The following is a 22,519-nucleotide window of genomic DNA, read 5'->3' on the forward strand; positions in this document are numbered from 1 at the left end:
TGTGCCCTGGGAGAATGGAACCTTTCCATGTCTTTGTAGGGATGATGCAAAGCCTCACAATTCTCTCCAGGGCACCTTGTACTAGTCTAAAACTCTTCTTTTAACCATGCAGTTTTCTGTCCAGCATGAAAGTACAAAAACATTCAAAGTCGAAGGCTAGTTAAGAGTCTTGTTAATCCCACTGGCAGGTGTCTGGAGATAGCTGGAGAGGTTCTTATAATAGGCTTGATGGTAATGCTATTTCATGCATTATCTGATAGAATAAGAGGTTTTTTCTAGTGCTCAAGTGCTAACTTCTCTGTCACCTCAACTTGTGCATGATTTTCAGGAGCATTGGGGGGAAAACAGTAAAATCTTAAAGGGGAATTTAGTTTCAGAGCCAGAAATATTCACTGTTTGACTTCTTCTGTTCTGTATTCGCTTATCAGAAGCAGAGCCTTTCTCTTTATTTTGTAAAGGCCTGGAAGAATCTGCCCTGGTACCTTGGCATGCACAATGTGGAAATGGGAATTTGAAAGGTGAGCCAATATGACTGTGTCTAATTTAGGAACCCGGCACACTGTCAAGCGAGTCAACAAAATAAGACTTGTTTTCCTTTCCACAGCCAACCCAATTAAAAATAAGAATGACTAGTGGGGGGATAAATGATACAGACAGATGTACAGCTGCATGTAGAATAACCGAGTCTAAAGACCCCAAAATCCTTCAAATTTTGTGAAGCTTGAAATAGTGCAGTAATTAAGAAAAAAAAAAGTTATAGGCTTGTTTATTTAATTAACTGCAGTGGGATAGTACCAATGCAAAACTGGTGTCAACAAGATGAGAATCTGGTTTAAAATACAGACAAGCCCCTGCATGGCCCTAAAACACAAGGAGCGCACCCCGCACCTCACCCCTATTCCTTCTTCTCAGCGCACAAACCGAGGGGCTGCGAATCAGGCTCACTACCCTGCCAGGCAGGTGTGCAGACAGCTGGAGAGTTGCCAGGGCATGACATTGAAACGCTTGTCTGCATCCCCTGATTCAGGGCCGGCTCCAGGCACCAGCCGACCAAGCACGTCCTTGGGGTGGGGCGGGGCGGCGCTCGGGTTTTTTTTGTTTTGTTTTTTTGGTTCGGCCAGGCAGCACTGGAGGGGGTTTTTTTGGTTTGTTTGTTTTTGTTTTGGTCGGGCAGCGCTTGGAGGGGGAGCGGGGGGCTTGGGCGGCGCGGTGCTCGGGTGGCACGGGGGGGCTTTGGCAGCATGGCGCTCGGGGGGGCAGGGACTTGGGCGGCACGGCACTTGGGGGTGCGGGGCTTGGCGGCGCTCGGGAGGGGCAGGGACTTGGGCAGTGTGGCACTTGGGGGGGCAGGGGCTTGGGCAGCGTGGCACAGTGCTCGGGGGTGGGGGCTTCAGCGGTGTGGCTATCGGGGCGGGGTCTTGGACGGTGCTGGGGAGGGCTTGGGTGGTGCGGCACAGCACTCGGGGCGGGGGCTTCAGCGGTGTGGCTATTGGGGCGGGGCTTGGGCGGTGCGGTGCTGGGGGGGGCAGGGGCTGTGGTGGCACAGCGTTCGCGGGAGGGGGGGTGTTACGGCAGGGCAGCGCTCTTTTTTTTTTTTTTGCTTGGGGCAGCAAAAAAGTTAGAGCCGGCCCTTCCCTGCTTGTGTCCACAAGCTCCGCGGGCTGAATTCACTGAATCCGGGCTCTGCCAATCACAGGCACCTCCACCCTGTGAAGGGCCAGTCGGGAGGTGAGAATGGAGGAGGGCTAGATCTGGGCTGGAGACGCAGGTGCTGGCGTTTCTGCCCTTTGAAACCTTTCCTAAAATCTAACATAGGGACAAGGAATTATTGTGCATTAGGTTGGCCCTTAAATGGCAGTAGCTGCATTTCCCGCTTCCCTCCATTCTGGGAAGCAAAGGGAGGCAGAGTGGTGAAGTGGCTAAAGGCCTGGACTAGGACTCAAACAGACCTGGCCTCAAGGCTTAGTTCACCCAGAGATCTTGGGTTGACTCCCTTAATGTAATCTAGGCCTTAGTTCCTATCCATGAAGTAGGACTAATCCTCCCCTCCCTGTGAGCAAAAGCCTTGTAGGAATAAAACTCCCTTAATGAATAAAGGTGATGACGGCTAACAAAGTGCCTAGGGCGAGTCTGCGCTACCTTGGCGCAGTTGCGCTGATGTGGCACGTCTGGTGAAGACGCACGATGGTGATGGGGGAGCGTCGCCTGTTGAGATCGCGCCAGTGCGGACAGCACAAATCTTGTATCGTTCAGGGGTGTGTGTGTGTGTGTGGGCAGGGGGTCCACACCCCTGAGCTACATAAGTTAGATCAACATAAGCAGTAGCGTAGATCTGCCCCTAGATAGCGCATCGGGGAGTAATCAGAATCTTTCCAAAGCAGAGGGGTTGGAGTCCACTGAGCTGCACTAAAGCTGGGGCAGTTCCGGTTCCTCTGCCCTGCACATTGCTTTCCTATTAATAAATAGTGCTTTGTTACAAATATGTTCCTAGTGCCGTGCATCAAAGAAGCATCCTACAGCTCTTTACAAATGTGAGTGCTCCCTCACCTGGAGCATTAACAGTCTACCCATCCCGCAAGAAGGGCGGATGTCACTGTCGTTCAGTGCAGTGCCTTCTGAAAGGAAGGGAGTGCCCTGGACCCCTTTCCCCGCTGATACACAAACGCAAATCCATTGATGCGAAGAGCTCAGCGGTTCAGGAGCCCAATTAGCGCTCAACGTTACCCAACAGAGCCACAGTCGTACGAAAGCATTGTCTCAGTTACTATAGTGCTAGCTACTTTATATATATTCTTCTCACAGCAAATAAGTTAATGACTCGGTGCAGGGCGATGAATTAATTGATTAATAACATCATAAAAGCAGCCTGATGGGTTAATAACAGATTGGTTAATAATCAAATCTCATGGGGTTTTAAGAGCACGTGCTGCAAAGAGCCACAGGTGACACAGTAAAGAGCTACTTGTGGCTCGCAAGCCTCTGAGTATCACTGCTCTCCTCCATTTGTTTGGGTCGGGGTAGGCAACCTATGCGCACGTGAGCTGATTTTCAGTGGCACTCACACTGCCCGGGTCCTGGCCACCGGTCCGGGGGACTCTGCATTTTAATTTAATTTTAAATGAAGCTTCTTAAACATTTTAAAAACCTTATTTACTTTACATACAACAATAGTTTAGTTCTATATTAGAGACTTATAGAAAGAGACCATCTAAAAACGTTTAAATGTATGACTGGCCCGCAAAACCTTAAATTAGAGTGAATGAATGAAGACCCCGGCACACCACTTCCGAACGGTGGCCAGCCCCTGGTTTAGGTATTGGCAAAACATCTTACACTGGTATATGTGTGGCAAGCTAGAACTCCCTTTGCCACTGCTGAAATGCAGCAACGTCTGGGCTGGAACACACGCATTCTGTAACAACCATGGGCCGGCGCCCCAGCTGAACTGCACTTCTTCCAGGCAGACGCCTTTGCAGAGTGTCTGTTTCCTAGGAAGTTGCTTTCGTGCCAAGGCATTGATAAAGGCACACCAATTGCCAGCAGCCTGTGTGCTGTCAGTAAAAATAAAATAAACTATATAGAGCTATACCGGACCCCAAAAGGTCCTCAACTTCAGCCCCCTGCCTTCACTAGCAGGACCAAGTGCTGATTTTGCCCCAGATCCCTAAGTGTCCCCCTCAAGGATTGAACTCACAGGCCTGGATTTACTAGGTCAGTGCTCAAACCACTGAGCTCTCCCTCTGAAACAATAAAGTAATTATTGCCTATGAGAGGAGGCGCTGGGATGGGCCGGTCACCACCAAGATCGCTGGCCCAAGCCATGTGGCAAGTGTGTGGCTGCACACAAGGTCTCAGAAAACTTAGAGGCTCACAGGAGAAATAAAGCCCAGGGTGGCCAGATAGAAGCAGCGTCCAGTGCTCTGGTTGGAGCCTTAGGGCCTGTGCTCAGCAATGCAGCTGTACGTTGCCCCTTCCTGAAGACTAGGGCTCTTGAGTTACTCGGCACTCAGATCAATGCCTAGTATCGCTGGCCGGGCTTTCCCTGCCTAAGAGCAGAAAGGGATGAGGCAGCACAACTGCTACTGCTGCATAAAGAACTGCTGGTGTCCGTTAGCTAGTGGGACCACCCCAAAGCTCGGTGAGAGCTCACATCCAGGGCTCCTTTTCATTCCAGTGGGGTCAGAGTCAGCACTCACCCCTGCCTGTGGCTCAGCACGTTGGGCGCTGGGGTTTTGGTTCAGCACCATTTCAAACATTAGGATCAAAAAGCGCTAAGCCTCAGGCAGGAAGGATGGCTTAGCTTGTGGCTAAGGCACTGGTTGCAATGCAGAAAATCTGTGTTGAATTCCTGACTCTGTCACCACCATCCTGGTTGTCCTTTGGCAGGGCTGGCTCTAGGCACCAGGGCTCCAAGCATGTGCTTTGGGCAGTACTTGCTAAGGGGTGGTCCTCCAGCTAAATTTTTTTTCGCTTGGGGCAGAAAAAGCTGGGAGCCAGCCCTGAGCAGAGCTGAGCTGCAGCAGAGTGTGTGTGTGGTGGGGGGCACGGAGAGGGCTGCAGGAAGTAACCCGGGGAAGGGGGGGGGCAGAGGACTCACCCTCACCCCAGTTCATGTCCACTCCACTGCCGCCTGCCCCCCCCCCCCGAGCGCACCACCCGCTCCGCTTCTCCTCCCTCCCAGGCTTGCTGTGTGAATCAGATGTTTTGTGGCAATCCTGGGAGGGAGGGAGGGGGGGAGAAGCGGAGCGGAGCCAGTTCGCTCAGGGGAGGGAGGCGGAGCGGAGGTGAGCTGCGGCGGTGGGGAGTGCCGCAGGAAGTAACACTGGAGGGAGGGGCAGAGAAACCGCTTCCCCTCACACCAGCTCACCTCCGTCTCCTCCCCCGAGCGCGCCGCCGCTCCCCTTCTCCCGCCTCCCTCCCAGACAAGCCTGGGGGAATGTGGCAAGGCTGGTGATAGGGGGCAGGGGGAGGAAGGGGGCCGGGAGGGGGCAACGTTGGGGCAGGGGCGGGGGCATGGGGAAATTTTTTGCTTGTGGCCGGGGAGGGCAAAAACTTGGAGCTGGCCCCGTCCTTCGGCATGTCACTTCTTAGGCCCAGCTGCTCAACGTTACTTACTGCTGAAGCTGCAGTGTCTAGGTACCTAAGTTTCAGAACCACTTTGATTTAGGATTCCAGGCCTCTAAAGCGAGTTAGGAACTAAGACTTTTTTTGACTTTGAGCCTCAGGGCCTGATTTTATTTCATTTTTTTAAGGTGGCTAGGGCTCTAAAGATGCAGCTAGCTGCCAGTGGGCTTGTCAATGGCACCTATGTAGCTAGCTGTCTGCATACTTAGGTGCCAAGATACCTTTACTAATTTGGCCTTTAGGCATCTAAATCACATAGTTGGGTTGTAAGACTGAGGAGTACTTGGCACGTTAGAGACTAACAAATGTATTTGGGCATAAGCTTTCGTGGGCTAAAACCTACTTTATTGGCTGCATGTTACCCGTAATCTTGCTGTACCGGCATGCCCAGAGTGGAAAATGGAGCTAAGAAGTGCTCTCATCCACTGGTTGGTTGTTTTTGCCTAGTTAGCCTGCATGCTCATTGGGCCAGAGCCTGGGGCGTGCCTAGCACAGTGGTGCCCAGCTCGCTGGTGGGGCCTATAGCCTGCACCACAATACAGCTAAAGGTTTGAATTCTAGCAATGCAAACACATGGCTCAAATCATTCCGCTAGGTCTTGCTGACAGGCACTGGATACCTGCGTTGTCCCAACAGAAAAGGAAACACTCGCGTGAGAGCGGCCCGTGAAATATGTGGCGACGGTTGTGGGCTTGGGGTGTGAGAACACTTTGATCTTACCAAGCAGAAAACAATTTGCCGGACGTCTTTTCTTATGGGTCTCAGGGCAGGATTTGGCCCAGCACTGGAATCTCAAGGGATCTATGAAGTGTTATTCATTCAGATGCTTTGTTAGTCCGTTTCACGAGGCAAAGCAGCACCAGCGTCTCATTAGCTGAAGAAAGGGAACCCATTCTTTGTGTGTGTGTGTTTTACACCATGTGGCTTGTAACCGTGGGCAATGTTCTAAACACCAAATGGCATGAGAGCTACTCATAATGAAGGGATGATATTCCACCCATTCACTTAGTGACAGCAGCACGCTGATTAAAATGCTAATCGCTAATTATGATCGGTGGGGAGCAGCCTGACTGCAACGCTCAGCAATTCTCGGCATGTGAACTGAGAGGTTTGTTTGCGGGGTCATTGGATGGTCTTGTCACACATCCCCAAAGCACTTAAGCAAGTACTTAAGACCATTCCTGTCCACCAAAGCATTTAAGTCAATCAGATGTAGGCATAGCCAAAGTTAAGCAAGTGTGAAATTCCCAGATCCTCCAAGGTGCCTAACTCCCATAGATTTAATTAATTTCAGTAGGCGCCTAAGTATCTATGAGGATCTGGGCCCAAGTGCATTATTGACTAGGGATGGAGAGGCTGAATTAAGGGCAACTCCACAGTCATTGTATCCATCCCCATAGGACTCTGGGTGTGGGAGTTTGGAAGGCTCAAGACCATCCTTAGAAAATATTTTCTCCTACGGTTTAAGTGCATCTTTCCCTCCCTGCTTTTTTTGACCTACGAATGTTTACTTCCCTCATTCCCACAAGATGCAATAATATCCTCATACGGTCAAAGAATTCGCACTGATGATTGTTTGTACTGACGCAGCCTCTAGGAGCTCCATTGCTGGACTGGGACCTCTTTGTGCTGGGCCCGGGGCAAACACCGAAGAGTTTACATCAGAGAGCTCTGAAGTGGATCTTAAGAGACTTTCCATGCCCCGGGCTTGATCCTGCTGCCCCTATTCAGCTAAAACATCTGTCCAGTTCAGTAGGTGTCAGATCACACTTGAGCTAGGCCAGGGGTGGGCAAACCCTTTGGCCTGAGGGCCACATTGGGGTTCTGAAACTGTACGAAGAGCTGGGTAGGGAAAGCTGTGGCCCCCCATTAGCCGGGCCCCCACCCCCATCCACCTGCTCCCACTTCCTGCCACCTGACTACCCGTCTCAGAACCGCCGACCCATCCAACCCCCCCTGCTCCTTGTCCCCTGGCTGCCCCCAAGCCCCCCTTTAACTGCCCCCCCAGACTTCACCACCCCTATCAAACCGCCCTGCTCCCTGTCTCCTGACTGCTCTGACCCCTATCCACACCCCCACCCCCGGCAGGCCCCCTGGGACTCCCACGCCTATCCGACCACCCCAATCCCTATCCACACCCCCATCCCCAGGAGGCCCCCCAGAGACTCCCACACCTTTGCAACCCTCCCCATCCCCTGACCACCACCCCCAAACCTCCACCCCCTGTCCCCTGACTGCCCCTCGGAATCCCTTGCCCCTTATCCAACCCCCCGCCCCCCACTCCCCGCCCATGCTGCTCAGAGCAGCAGGACTGGCAGCCGCCCGGCTGGAGCCAGCCATGCCGCCAGACTGCCTGGCAGGACCTTGCAGCCCTGCTGCCCAGAGCGCTGGTGGCACGGCGCGCTGAGGCTGCGGGGAGGGGGGACAGCAGGGGAGGGGCCAGGGGCTAGCCTCCCCAGCTGGGAGCTCAAGGGCTGAGCAGGAAGGTCCCATGGGCTGGATGTGGACCACGGGCCATAGTTTGCTCACCTCTGATCTAGGCACACAAGAATCACATTGCCCGGTGCTGTGTCGGTGGGGGAGTACAGCAGCTGTTTAACAGCTCGGCAACATTCCACACAAGTTCAGTAGCGGAAGGACACTGTGGCCAATTGAAGCTGGATTTTCGGTAGGCAGAATGTAATTAGCCAAATTGCAATTTGTCCAGGAAGTTAAAGTTAAAACACCCCTCTACAAAGGACATGAATATCAAACTGTTGTTAATGTAACAGTGTGCCCCCTGGGTGGGTTATTGGCAGTGGGGATGAAACCTGGGCCATTTGGGATGTAAAATCTAATCCACTGATGCCTGAGCTAAAAGGCCCACCTTTCGTAGCACAAAGGCTGTACATATTCCCGTAGTTCTGCGGCCCAGCCACTAGAAGGAGACAGCTAGCCAGACAAAGCATGAGCTACTAGAGGACGGATGGTCTAGTGGTTACATCATAGCGTGGCAATTAACTTCTTGTACCTCAGGCAGGATTCTGTGCCCAATGTAGCGACAGACTTCCTTGATGATCTGGCAGTCATCTCAACCTCAGCGCCTCTGTTTTTTCATATTTAAAATGGGGACAATCACAATTCACTTACCTTTCAGGCATATTGCCAGTCTTAATAGATTATTTTTTTGTAAACTGCTTTGAGATCCTCCCCATATAAGATGCTGCGATTGTAAGCAGCGTCCAATAGCAGAAGCCAGCGTGGTTGCGGAGAGGGCATTGGGCTGGGACTCAAGAGACCTATTCACAGCTCTGCCACTGGCCTACTTGGAGACCTTGGGCAGATTACTTCACCTCTGTGTGCCTCAGTGTCTCTGCCAAATGAGGATAGTTGTGCTTGTCTCACTTGTAAAGTGCTTTGCCATCTATGGCTGACAAGAGCTAGGAAGAAGTGGTGTCACGTCGGGGACAGGTTTTCCAACAAAATTCAGCCCTCCCTTGAGATAGGGCCTGTGAGTTAAATGAGCAACAAACACACACAGGCATTCCCTTAGAGACAATCTGTTTAATAAATATGACTGTAAAAGCAATAAACAATAGCAATTGTACAGAACACTACATTATCTTTAACCAAGAAAAAAAATACATCAAAAAAGTCATTTTAAAATCAGCAGTAGTTCCAAGACTATAAGAAAACTTTTTAAGTGGCTTACTATAAAAATAAGTTGGCTAATGCCAGACTTCAAGGGCCAGTTAGAATCCTGGGGGCTATTATACAGTGGCTGCAAAAACAAAACAAAACAAAACACCTTTCCCATCTTGCTTAAAGCGGTAGTTGCAAATATAATAGTGAGTGATGTCAATGCCTGTGGCTAATGGAATTATGTACCTCCACAGAAAGGATAACTAGGCAGAGAGGGTGCCCAGTGGGTGAGGGTGGGACTGACCTTTTCCCTGTTGGCATCACCTTTTTTTCAGAGCCATGATCTGTACCCGACTTTTACTCTCTGGTGTCTGCTGTATCTGCATGCCCTTCCCGCCCCCTGCTCTTCTGAGGGCTGTGCTTAAAAGCAGCACTGTTCCTTCGGATCATTTGCATTTCAGCAGACTTTGAACCCAGCTCCCTATGGGTCTGAGACTGCACTGGTCTCTCATAGGGATCACCAGGGGCCCAGGCCTGAAATCTTTCCTCAGGCTGAGCAGATATGGCAGGTTTTACAAACGTCCCTGCTGGAAGTGGTGAGCAGACTTACTGTGTCCAGCCAATTACCATACGGAGGGCCAAGAGCCAGGCTAATGGACATATATGGCCAAGCCCTTAACACCCCAGTTAAATATTTGGAATGTGCTTGGTCTAGCTACATGCCGCGGAGTGAGGAATTGCCGCCATGGCACTGGGAGTACTGCATACGGAGAGGAAGTGGGGGTAGGCCACTCACCCAGACGTACTGCAGCGATGCACCTGAGGAAGGAGAGGGCCCTGACAGGTTGCCTGAGGCTGGGGTGGAGGATGGGCTATGGGCTAGAGCCAAGCCCTTGACCCAGAAGCAGGAAATTCACGCCGGTGAGCGGCAGGGAGTAGGGGTGGGGGTCTGATCCACTGGTGCTGGGTGCCATCTTGTGCAGTGATTTAGACCATCCAAAGTGGGCATGAAACCATTATCAGGGTGAGCTGGCAGCATTCCCCCCCCCTTTGCACGGGTCTAAATGACTGCACACACGATGGAGAATGAAGTCCAGAAGGGGTAGTGGGAGGCAGCTGGGGTCATGATATTTGCAGGGCAGGACTACGGGCCGTAGAAGCTCATCCCGGATCGTGCCATGCTGTGAGATCGGGTGGCCTGCATGGGGGCTGCCTCTGGATCATGCCACTTGGGCAGGTGCCTCAGTGTGACCGGGCGAAGAAAGCATCTGGCTTTGCAGCTTAAGGGCTGGTTTCCTGGCTTCGCTGCAGGGAGCTACGAGCACTCTCAGGCGGCAGAACAAAGGACGGAGAAAGTGAAGGTCCAAACGAAGACAAAACCCAAACTGGCCCAGAAACGGTGCAGTGTCGACTCCTGTGTATTTCTGTGTGGCTCGTGAAAGTTGGCTGGGGGTAGCTACCCCACCCACAGCCTGCAGTGCTAAAAAAGCAGTTAACTCTAAAGCCAAATACCCTTATTCCCCCACCCCCAACCCTTCAAAAAGACCCCATGCACATTGCTGGCCACTATCATTATGAACGTTCTACAAATAAGAGATTGATCAGAAAAGAGAGGAAAGTGAGCTGTAGGGGAGGGGAAGGGCTATGGAGGCATTTCCTTTCCCCCTATTAAAATAGAGCACCTGTACACTGCAATTCCAACCACGGTCTGGGTATAATGTCCACATGCACAGGATTAAAGCTAGAAACCTTTTGTCGTCTGAAGAATTAAAAAGTCCGAATGCCGTGAGTTTTTCTTTTTTATATATATATATCTATATCTATATACAGATGTACGGGTGTCCTTGGTTCAAACATTTACATAGGTAGGGATTTCTTTTGTGCTTTGAGTCTCAGCAGCTATGGAAATACTTCCTGTGGCAAAGAAAAAAACAACAAAACAAAAGCAAGAGTTAGCTGAATAATACAAGTGTTTCCGGAGAATGAAAGATTTTAAGGTGTCTCGCCCTTTGGTGTGAGGATTTCATTGGCCGAGCCTGACACATTCTTCCCAGGAATGTTCTCATGCCACTTAGAAGGTTGAATGGAACGTCTTGTTCTTCTTTCTGATGAAGATGATTCACTCATGTCGAAGAAAAGAGATAGCGGGAAGGGAGGATGGGGGAAAACTGTTTCTACGAGATAATGTATAACACTGACTCATGTACTGGCATCTGCTGTGAAAAGGTGTCAGAGACTTGACAACCCACTGTCTGATTTGCCTTTGCAAAAGAAGGGTTTTCTGCGACAAGGAGCTACTGTGCGTTGGGCTGTGGAGGCGTGAGTGGGACCCAATGCCCCCAGCCTTTGGATTTCCAAAATATACAAGGCATGAATGTTAGTCTCTGTTTACAGAGGGGAAAAAAACTGCTCCGAAACAAACCCCACACTGATGCAAAACATCCCATTATGTCTATTGCTTTGGTTCCCCAAAAGAAAATGCCCTGAAAAAAAATGCTGATCTCCAGAAGGACCTAAGGTTATCACACAGGACTAGTATGGGTGAAAATGAGATTCGCCACCCAAGCTCCCTATATGCTCAGGGAGACAGGTGCCCAAGAACGGGATTCACAAAAGCCAGCGCCCACTGAGCCTCCCAAGCTAGCCAATAGGAAATGCTGAGGAGAGGGATGTGATCTAAACCTGCGCATCTAATTCAAGGCCGGAGGCAGGCACCAGTCTCAGCCATGAACCCTCTCCTGGAGTTAGGCGCCTATGGCAGATTAGTCCTTTTTTCAAGGAAACCCAAGGAGGCGGTGCCCCCATAGGCGCTCTAGCCCGTTGATTACAGCATCCCCCCAGGATGTGGGAGAGCCAGGTTCAGTTCCCCCCCTCTGCCTGGTGTGGAACACGGGTCTCCCACCTTCCTGGAGAGCACCCTAACTTTCCGGCAATGAGGTATTCTGGGGCAAGGTGCTCTCAGTCTCCCCTGTCGGAGCTGTCTGGGGCCAGGGCATTGTGGTGGAAGACCCAAGTTCAAAACCCTGCTACACATCTGGCCCAGGGGATGGGGGACGGGAGGAATTGAACCTGGGTCACTCATGTGAGGGCTGCTCTAACCACTAGGCTAAACGTTATGGGGGAAGGGGTGCAACACCACCTCCTCCAGCCATTTTGTGTAGGTTTAGGTGTGCTCAGAGCACATCTACTGGACTGGGCCTCAAAGGCAAGATAGGTGGGGGAACGCCGTGTCTGTGAATCCTGCTGGGGCTGAGGAGTGTTAGGCTCTGAGCTGCTGGACAGTTGTCAGGACTGTGTGCACGCCTGGCCACTGAGAATTAGGTGCCCGAGAGACTTTTAATGGCAGAAACCGAGGTGCTTAAGGATTTTAGGAGCCCACAGTTGGGCGTAGTGGTTTTGTGAATGCCAGTGGCAGCTAAAGTGGCACTCGTGTGGCCACTGTTGCCTTCCCAGAATACCAGACATTCCACTACTTCACAACGTGCGCTCTTCAAAATGGCAGCCCCCGTCTGATACCGGCCAAAACCACGTCCGGTTTTATCTCCATACCGGGGGGAACAAACCAAGAAGAGGACAGTCTGGTTTAAAACCGGACAAAGTGCCTGCCTATACCTAAGTCTCCCTTGTGAATCCCACCCTATGAATCTTTGTGCTTTCTGGTCCCCTCGCACGCAACTCCAGGCCTATTCCTGTCACCAGCGAGCGCCCCTCTGGCTTGCTTGCTCTTCTTGCTGACAGGATTTTAGGGTATGTCTCCACTGCAGCTGGGAGGTGAGAGTCCCAGCTGGGCAGACAGCCTTGCTTTTGTTCTGCTCCAGCTAGCACACTACAAATAGCCGCGCAGCTACTGTGCCGCTGGAAATGGCTCAGGCTAGCTGCTCGCATCCAAGCCCACCTGATCCCTTGGGTTTGAGCTCGAGCTGCTGCCTGGATCACAGTGACCACACGGCTGTTTGTTAGCATGTTAGCTCGAGCGGTTTGTCTACCTGGGCTGGGAGGCACAGCTCCTGATTGGGAGCGTAGACATATCTAGAGGGGCTTATTGGGTCATTTCTTTATGATAATGCATTAATCCTTCCCCTTCTGCAACCCCATTGACCTCCACAGGGTTCCACAAAGTCTCAGTCAGGGCAATATTTAAAATGCATCTGTGGTGCATTAGTTACACAGCAGCCAACAGCACACGATGGACCTGGGAAATACCACGGCAAAATTCTGACTCACGTAAGAGACACAAGCTGCTCTAGCTAGACCTAGTAACGCTGGATGGTTACATCCCCAGCTGCTCCCCAGCACACCTGTAGAGGAAACGCATAGGTGGCCTGTTGCTGCCTGTCCTCCTCCTTGATCCTGGGGGGTCAAACTGGCCCCCAGCACAAGACAGAGCAGCCTAGGTGCTGCCCTGAATTGAGTCAGCTCCCAGGTCACTCCACTGGCCAGAATCACATTCCCTCTCCCCTTAATCGCTGTGGGGTGCCCCCTATGTGAGGCCGCTTCCAAATAAAGGTTCCCATTCACTAGGGGAAGCCTCAGTTGGTGCCTCAAATCAGTTTTAAATTCCCTTTTGCCCACAGGTCCGTGCTCTGTTAAAACATAACTCGTCTGTGCTCAAGGCCAGGCAGCTACAAATGGATGCTCCTCTAAAACTGGGGCCCATTCTCTAGCCCTTAGTCACAAGAGTCATTCTTAGTCACGCAAGGCCTCTCAGGGACCTCTGGATCCACTCTTAAGGCCAAGGATTGCAGGAGTGTCGCTTTACAAGCCACAGACAACAATGCTCAGAATATCTGGAGACACCTGCTTTAGCAGAAACTGTCAACCTCACCCGATCAGCTAAGGGAAGAGTTCAATTTAAATTCTTCCCACATTCATCTAGGCCCCCAGTTCAGCAAAGTACTTAAGCATGGCCCGATGTCCTTTTGGCCTCAGTGAGACTTACGCATGTAAGCTAAGCACTTGCACAAGTACTTTGCTGAACGGGAATGGATTTGAGCACATCCTGAGTCACGGCCATAAATCTTTCCCTTAATGTTGTGGAACACAGGGGGTATTTTCTATAGGTGCCGATTTCGAGTCTTATTCTTATATCCCATTACACCGGTGCTACTGCATTGAAGTTAATAGGGATTGCACCAGAGTAACTGAGAGATGGATAGTCCTCCTGTGTTTATTATGGTTCTAACTAAAGCCTGTTTGTACATTCCCAACATCACCAGTCAACAATCACTGCTGTTTATTCCCTCTCTGAGAGAAGTCTGCTTGACGGCGAACCCTGCTGTCCAATACTGAGATCCATATTTTGCTCTGCTCCCCAAGATGCCGGCTGTGGTGATTTCATGGTTTGCCCGCCGTTAGGAGTAGCTCATGTGCCATGGCACCAGACATGTCATTTCAGGTTGAGCTTTTAAGCTGTACTTACCGAGTCGCTCTTCTGCCCCCATGTACCGGAAAAAGGGGACCTCCTTTTATGTGTTCAATCTAGTGCTTACCCCAAAATTACATAGGTGCCAGAAACGCGATGACATTTCTCTGACAGCACATGTTAGTGATGACATGATTACAGAGTTTTTCGGGAGGACAGAGGACTACACAGAACACTACATGGCCAAAGACTCAGGTTGTTAAATTTCTTTTTCATCATAGGGAGGTGGAGGGGAGGAGGAGTTAGCTTGGTGGCTTTGAGAGATGTTAACACAGCAGTAGAGGGGAAGGGTGGTGGGAAGGTTCAGAATAAGTCTAGCCAATTAGAACTCAGAATCTAACCAGCGGTTGGCTGCTGGAAGTTATTTACCTATGGGCCGGGTATCCAACTTCTCATCTACTAGTTGCTCAGGGCTCATCAGTTCACTTTGAGGGACATTAGGCATGCTTTCCCTTTGACTGACTGGACTGACCATCTCTTGATCTTTCTCATTCTGCATCTGTGCATAAACATTAATGCCCGGAATCTTCCTAAAACATTAACAGAAACCATCATTGCTGTGTACGCTATGGATCACGTCATGTCATATTTGTTAGACCTGAGTCTGTAGACAACGGGGGGCGGGGTGGGGGAGGTCGTACCTTTTGAACTTGTAAATTACAAAAACGGCTAATCCCACAAACACCACAGATAGCAGCATCAGCATGGCCGAACCACTGTGACTAGGCGTGAGGTCCACCAGGGGAACTACAAGAGAGGAGATCTTTAGAATAGCCACACAGCATGGACTGGAAATAACGCTTTAAACAGATACTGTGCGTCCACCACCCCTAGCCATGTACCTTTGTAGTGATATCTGTCTACCCACCGCTCCATGGTCTCTCCAGGGCATATCCCCACCAGGTGTAAGGATCACCTTCTAGAGGCAATCGGTTGTTGGTTGTGTAGCTATTCCTATGGCTTCCTACAGAGCAGTGGCTCAAACTGTTTTCACTGGTGACCCCTTTCACATAGCAAGTCTCTGAGTGCAACTCCCCTTATAAATTAAAAACACTTTTTAATATATTTAACACCATTATAAATGCTGGAGGCAAAACGGGGTTTGGGGTGGAGGTTGACAGCTTGCGACCCCCCGACGTAATAACCTTGCGACCCCCTGAGGGGTTCCAACCCCCAGTTTGAGAACCCCTGCTATAGAGTTCTGGTCAGCCGTGACATACAGATCCACACGAATAGGCTGCTGATTTGTATTGGACACCAGAGTGATTGAAGAGGGAAGTGCCAGCTGTATTCTATAGGAGTAAAAAATATCTGCAGCCAAAATAATGTGTTGATCTGGTGCTATGTGCTCAGTTGTGTTCATTATTTGGATGGATCCTGGCTTTCCCACTCTGATGGAGCCTTGGCATCTCTGCTCTTTGATGGTGGTCATTCCTTCCACACCCTATGCTCTAAGAAGGGCGGTGGGAGTGATGTAGGACACCTTTCCCCATTCCTAACCTCTGCCTTCCTCCCTTTCCCCCTTTGTACACTCTCCTCTCCATTCTCTCTCTCCCCACTGTCTAACATCCCCCATCCGGTGAGTTTTCCATGGGATGGAAGCATATAGGTACAAGAAAATAAAGGCACGTACTCTCAGTGCTTCTCCCTCAAGCCTCAGGCAACTCTTGATAACACCCCTGACATGATGTGGGTGTAAGACAACACACAGCATCCTGACACTGATGTGATGGCTACCCCGAGAATAAATGACAAATTACACCAAATCAGAGCGACGGACACACACAGTCACTCATACATGCACACACGTGCATGGGCGGGCACGCACGCACGCACAGACACAGAGTCGTGCAGACACGCAATCACATGCACACTGTTACATAAATAAAGCAGTCACACTGTAGTCAGACCAGACACACAACATACACAAATGATTACATACAACAGCTACAGAAAGTCGTGTGCTCATTTGCATCCAGCAGACACATACACAATAAACAGAGGCGACAAACACATGTGCGGCAGTTGCTTAAATACACACAACTATGCTAGCACATGCTTATGCACATACTCTGAAACACAACTTGTGCGCACACACGCACACACAGACACAGAGCAGTCACACACAGCCAGATAAAAGACAGAGAAATCTCTGTTTCGGCTGCTATCTAAATAAGGCTAAGTGAAACATTCCGCTTTGATGTTCTGGCTTCAGGAAAATCACTCTCATGAAGGATAAGCATCATTATTAAATAATACTTAATTATAAACACATTTTGTCTTCTGAGCTTGTCTCATTCCTTTGTGGATCTGCAGCTCTGGGTGATGACAAAGTGGCTCTCTGACTAGTTAAGTTCAGTGTCGCTCAACGTTCTTGTTAGAATGCTGGGATTAGAGCCGGGTTACCAACAGCCCTTCTACTGCTGGGCACAGAATATTGGTATATTTTAGTTTGCCTCACGTGTGGGTTGTTTTGTTTTGTTTTTGGCTGAGACGTAGGAATGAATGTGATGAATGGGTTGCAGCCTGTTGTCCAGAATCACCACAAATTAATCCTTCTCCTGGTTAGGCCTAAGCAACAGAGCCACAGGTGCAAAAATGCTGAGACCTCCAGTGGTCATTATTCATCTGCATGAGGAGCAATGTGTGGGCAAGGCAGAGCTGAACATTCAGGCCCAGTGAGTGTTGACAATACCACTGAGGCTCTGATACAAGCACGAAGGAGCCGCTGTGTGGGCGTACACGTACGCCACCAATCCAAAGCATCGTTACAGATGATTTACAGTACTGCAGATGGGTGACTGGTATTACAGAGGACTAGCTGGTGCAGTTGCGGGAGCACCCTGAGGCTTTCACTTGTGGCTATCAGCCTTCAGACCTGGCTCAGGTCACAAGTGTGAATGATTTTGGTGGTACTGTCCTCATCTCAGGGTCATCCAGCCAAGGGACAAAAGCCCACCAGAATTGCTAGAGTGCTATTGCTACAGGGCTGTATGTATATATGCCCAGCGCCCTATCGATAGATCACAGTCCTACTCTAGGTGGCTTTTAAAGGTCTAAAATAAAATTCAAAATAGCAAGAATAGTGCACATTTGGATGAACGTCTATTGGGAAAGCTGTGTGGAGAGGATAGGTTTCCAGGGGCCTACCAGCATGACACCTCCCTGGATCTCTTCAGTTTGAGGTTTTGACTCTGGTGCTAGATTCCCTGAATCAATTCCAGACTTCCCACCCTTCTCTAACTCTGGCTTTTTCTGATCAACATCTCATCTGGCCACCAGAATTATTTCCCTGCTTCCTTTTCAACCCAGTCAGCACTGTCCATTTGCTGGTCCTGTTCATGTTCTGGATCAGAAAGAAGGCCCTGAGTCAGTTTAAACACAGCCTTTGTTGGTCTTCGGGAAATCCAGTTTCAGCCAGCATATGCAAGTCTCCCCAGTGGATGGTACCTCTCTGGAAGTGTTTATAAGTGGAGTGATTCTCCTGAATCACCCCCAAGGTGTTCTTAGTTCCTGGCCGAACTGTGGCAACCTTCATCCGCCCCAGAGTTGCACACAGTCCCTGGCATACAGTGATGCATCAATCATTCATACACTTAATACAACACGGTCCACAGAGATATTGCATGCAGTTGCACTAGCTGTCACTAATCACTAATAAAACTTGGGGGTATGATGAATAAATGTAGGCTTGTGTGGCACTGTAATGTATGCGCCTTCACCGGAGTTATGAATGCTCACTACAAATATAAAGTATTTCAAGTACGATGGCTGGTAGATCCCACTGTGCTGCTACCAAGGAACTTACAGTAGATTTTGCTACTCAACAATGGGCAAGACTTTGAGGGGGTGAACACTGACCTGCTGATAAATGGGCTGCATGGACCAGGACTCGAACCCCAGGCTTCAACTCAAACTGTACCAAGTTTTGGTTCAGTTTGTGGATCAATACTTCTGAAATCTGGAAGAAACAGGGGAAAAAAAGTTAGTCAATTGTATGTGGTCATGGCTATAGAGAAATCATAGCCATCTACAAAGCAGCAATTTTACAGAGAAAAAGAATGTTCAATGTGTGAGTCAACAGAGATTCACTGTACCTTCTAAAGAAAAAAGGAACAGCAGATGGGTACAGCTGTCAGTACAGTACAGATATTTATGTGCTACTAGTAGCTGCTGATACCAACTAGTTACATGAGTATCCTTACTCATAGAGGTAATCCCATTGACATCAAAGAGACTGCTCACATGAGTAATAGTACTCATGTACTTAAGTGTTTGCAGTACCAACCCAAGAATAGCAAATGAATGCCCTGCAGTATCCGCACATGCAAAGCTAAAAAAAAAAGGAAAAGATAAAAATCAGTGGGTCAAATGTAATGGTCTATGCAGGAGGTCAGACTAGAGCTTCATGATAGTCCCTTTTAACTTCAGCAGTTATGAATCAACCTGGAGATCCACCAGATACGGGTTCCTCGCACTTCAGGAACAAGGCAGAGAACAGATGCTACTTCAGGATTTGAGCACCACTCTGCTGGCATGGAGCCCATCCAGGATCAATGCCTGTACAGCAGGGGAATCAGGCTTTGGCGTGAACTCTATTTGAAGATTGCTTTCCTGAACCACAGCGAGGCAGGTTTTCCTTTTCATGATGCTCTTGATGATGTACACAGTAACTCTTTTCCTAGAATATATTATTACTGTTTGTATTCCAGTAGTTCCTAGAACATAACACAAGAACATAAGAAAGGCCGTACCGGGTCAGACCAAAGGTCCATCTAGCCCAGTATCTGTCTACGGACAGTGGCCAATGTCAGGTGCCCCTGAGGGACTGAACCTAACAGGCAATGATCAAGTGATCTTTCTCCTGCCATCCATCTCCATCCTCTGACGAACAGAGGCTAGGGACACCATTCTTACCCATCCTGGCTAATAGCCATTTATGGACTTAGCCACCATGAATTTGTCAGTCCTTTCCTTTTAATTATTTTATAGTCCTAGCCTTCACAACCTCCTCAGGTAAGGAGTTCCACAAGTTGACTGTGCGCTGCGTGAAGAAGAACTTCCTTTTATTTGTTTTAAACCTGCTGCCTATTCCTGAAGGCTCTCAACTGAGATCAGGGCCACATCTTGTTAGGCGCTAACCCATAATAAGTGATTAGACACTGCCACAAAGAGTTTACTGTCTAAACAAACAGGGCAGAGAGGATGAAAGTGTCAAACATGTAAATCAGGGTTAGGCAAATGCATGCCAAAGGCGGCACGTGAGCTGATTTTCAGTGGTACTCACACTGCCCGTGTCCTGGCCACCGGTCCAGGGGGCTCTGCATTTTAATTTAATTTTAAATGAAGCTTCTTAAACATTTTAAAAAACTTATTTACTTTACATACAACAATAGTTTAGTTATATATTATAGACTTATAGAAAGAGACCTTCTAAAAACATTAAAATGTATGACTGGCACACAAAACCTTAAATTAGAGTGAATAAATGAAGACTCGGCACACCACTTCTGAAAGGTTGCTGACCCCTGATGTAAATGATGTATAGACTTTTGCAGCATGTTCTGTTTGGATACTTACAGCCTCAGTTTCTCCAGTTATTTCATCCATCCTATCAGTTCTCAGGGTAATGAACAATTTTCCACTTTATTAACATGCACAAGATTAGTGGAGGATGGGGTGTTTTGGGGGAGAGGTGGTTGGAAAACTTGAAAATAACCCAACAGGACAGTGTTGGGTTTTTACAGCCAAGTGAAATTCGGGAAGGGCTATACACTTGTGCCCACTATTTAATCTAATTTGGTTTAAATAAATCTTTATTCCTTTTCAAAGACTAACAAAAAATTGTCAGGGAAACATACATGCCCATCATTTTTAGACCATCTTTGTGGCGTTCCTGATTTTTCTCAAGTTAGGCTATTTCAGTAAAGCTACGGAGATGCGGTTAGGTGTTCTTTGACTATCACTCATCATGGTCAGAGATTGATCAGTTTTGGGTTTTTTTTTAACATTCTTCATGATTTTTGTCAATACCATTGGATCCTTCATTTCATTTTGGCCACTGCTCACTTGAATCGGTGCCCTTGATCCAATATATATTTGGCAACAACTGACGATGGGCCTTTTATTTTTAAAAATCTATCTCATTTATGCTTTTTAAATCTTGTTAGTGGTACCAGAACGTGTCGTAAATATATTTCTCTCGAGAGGAAGAATAAATAACATTAGCTTGTCAAGATTCAGCTGCCGATGCTGTGGATGTGATTGAATTGCTTAGCTCTGAACAGCGTGGTTAGAGAGGAGATGCACCCCGGTACACGAATGGAGCACAAGCTACACCGGTCTTTAAGCACTCAAGCAGGCCTAGCACTCAGAGCCTGGCAGCTACAAGGGACACCACATCCCCCAGGGACAGATATTGATGGAAATGATCTAAAATCATGGGCCTTAATGGCTTGTGGCAGTAACAGACATAGCATCAGCCAAGCTCCAACTAGCCCCAGGTGTGACCTAGTAGCCCTCTTCATATCCTTGTAAGGGTATTCTTTGTCCTTTGCAATTTGAGCCCAGGCCCTAGGCAGAGATTGACTATGGTGTCGTTTTCATGCAAGCCGCAGCAAATAGCATAACAAGCCTGTTACGTTATTTCTGGTGCAGCGCACCCAGCAGCGCTGAGTGGGAAGGGAAGTGGTGGAGGTGGGAATTGTGCAAGTCTCAATCCAGCTAAAGACACATGTAATGTGCAACCACTATGGCTGATCAGCACGGATCAGCTCAGGTATGAGAATGCCCCAGATATGAGAGTGCCCCAGAGTGTTTGCCCGGCACAAGCACAGTCCAGAAGCATTAAAATCCCATTTGTCCTGCTGCGCACACTGGATAACACTGAATTCCTGTATAAAAGCAGCCCTCTTCCTGCAGAACAAGCAAAGCATTATGAGTCCAGGGCTGTTGTGAAAGCCTCACGGCACACAAGGGATGTGAGTAGTCAAGCACAACCTCTTTTCCTGGACTTACAACCACAGTGATGATAATTGCTTCCATGGGCATCCAGAGGTCACCGGAACAGAGGCTTTCTTAGCCAGACTTTTGATTTGTGGATCCTGCAGGTGTTGGCTTTGATTCCTCAACTATTGCTGCCTGCCCTGGTTTTTGTTCTTGCCCATCCCGCAGTGCAGATCGGAGCTGGAGGCTGCTAGAGCATTGCCTAGGGCAGTGTGATCTTACGGAACATCTTTGTTGTCCACCTTCCAAACACAGAGGGGGAAGGGGAGCACGGAGACCCGGCATCTGTCCCAAGAACATCCCTCTTTTTTGAAGCAGGCACGGCTCTGTTTTTGGTTTCAGTGCATAACAAGTCCACTGTACTCACTGAGGCAGCTTGAAAGCACCCGGGGTCTGAATTCAGGTGGTTAGCCTGAGCCTCTTCCCGTGCTACAACATCCGCATTGGTATTGTTAGTGCACTAGCTTGAATCTGTGTGTCCGTGCTGGGAACCACGCCTCCCAGATGCAGTGCAGACACACTCAGAGACATACTCAGAAGACAATCCCTATCCACCGCGCTGCTTTCTTCTTCGGCGCAATTTGGCGGCAGGTCCTTCCCTCCAAGAGGGACCGAGGGACCCGCCGCCGAATTGCCGCTGAAGAGCCCAACATGCCGCCCCTTCCCCTTGGCTGCCCCAAGCACCTGTTTGCTGAGCTGGTGCCTGGAGCCGGCCCTGGAGATAGGATGGACAGGGATGGCAGGAATGAGGGAGTTAGCAGGAGTAAAGAGGAGAGGAAGGGAGGAGAAAAGGGACAGTCACAGCTCATCACCCCCCTTAGCCCTCAACAGCAGGCTGGGCTTTGTAGGCATTGCAGCAAAGGTGAGTCTTAAGAAATCATCTATGTTCCAGGAATGCTGGGTAAATGAGAGATGTCCATATGTAAACAGTTAGTTAATAGGGAAAATGCCAGTTGGTGGCACTGAAGAATATGTAACCCAGCTCCTGGGTTTTGCAGGACCAATAAAACTTGCTTTTATGCTCTGCAAAAGGTTTCCTGTTCGTAGCTCTTTCCAGGGAGCGCTGAACAATCTGGAGAAGGATAAGGAGATCTGATACACTCCGAGGAATTCAAAGCCATCTGAGCAATATGGAGGCTCGGTTCTCATCGGCATTAGACATCCGAGTCCATTACCCAGCTTGCTCATAATTGAGGATGAGGGGAACTCATTTAGAAATATTTTAGAAAGTTTTTGGTTTTTTTATTGCCACAGTTTTTCATGTATGTAAAACCAGGCTCCCTAAGTAATTCCACCTGCACAGGGGTCAGAGGAAGGGAGAAATGATACCCAATACATTTTAGAAGC

General features: G+C 49.2%; 1 protein-coding gene across 6 annotated transcripts in view; it reads right to left on the reverse strand.

Moving 5' to 3' along the window:
* Positions 1–8,743: 8,743 nt before the first annotated feature.
* Positions 8,744–22,519, reverse strand: part of SORCS1 (sortilin related VPS10 domain containing receptor 1) — a 393,912-nt gene continuing 380,136 nt past the window's right edge. For 5 of the 6 annotated variants that reach the window (XM_039481792.1, XM_039481791.1, XM_039481796.1 and 2 more), the window contains 4 exons: positions 18,029–18,128; positions 14,809–14,914; positions 14,537–14,697; positions 8,744–10,659 (listed from right to left, as the gene is read on the reverse strand). In XM_039481792.1, the coding sequence (XP_039337726.1) occupies positions 10,595–10,659; positions 14,537–14,697; positions 14,809–14,914; positions 18,029–18,128 (432 nt within the window). In that variant the 3' untranslated portion in view covers positions 8,744–10,594. The remainder of the gene's footprint in view (positions 10,660–14,536; positions 14,698–14,808; positions 14,915–18,028; positions 18,129–22,519) is intronic. The other variant, XM_039481793.1, reaches the window with a different exon arrangement.

Source organism: Mauremys reevesii, linkage group 7 (assembly GCF_016161935.1).
Source record: "Mauremys reevesii isolate NIE-2019 linkage group 7, ASM1616193v1, whole genome shotgun sequence".
Taxonomy (NCBI): domain Eukaryota; kingdom Metazoa; phylum Chordata; order Testudines; family Geoemydidae; genus Mauremys; species Mauremys reevesii.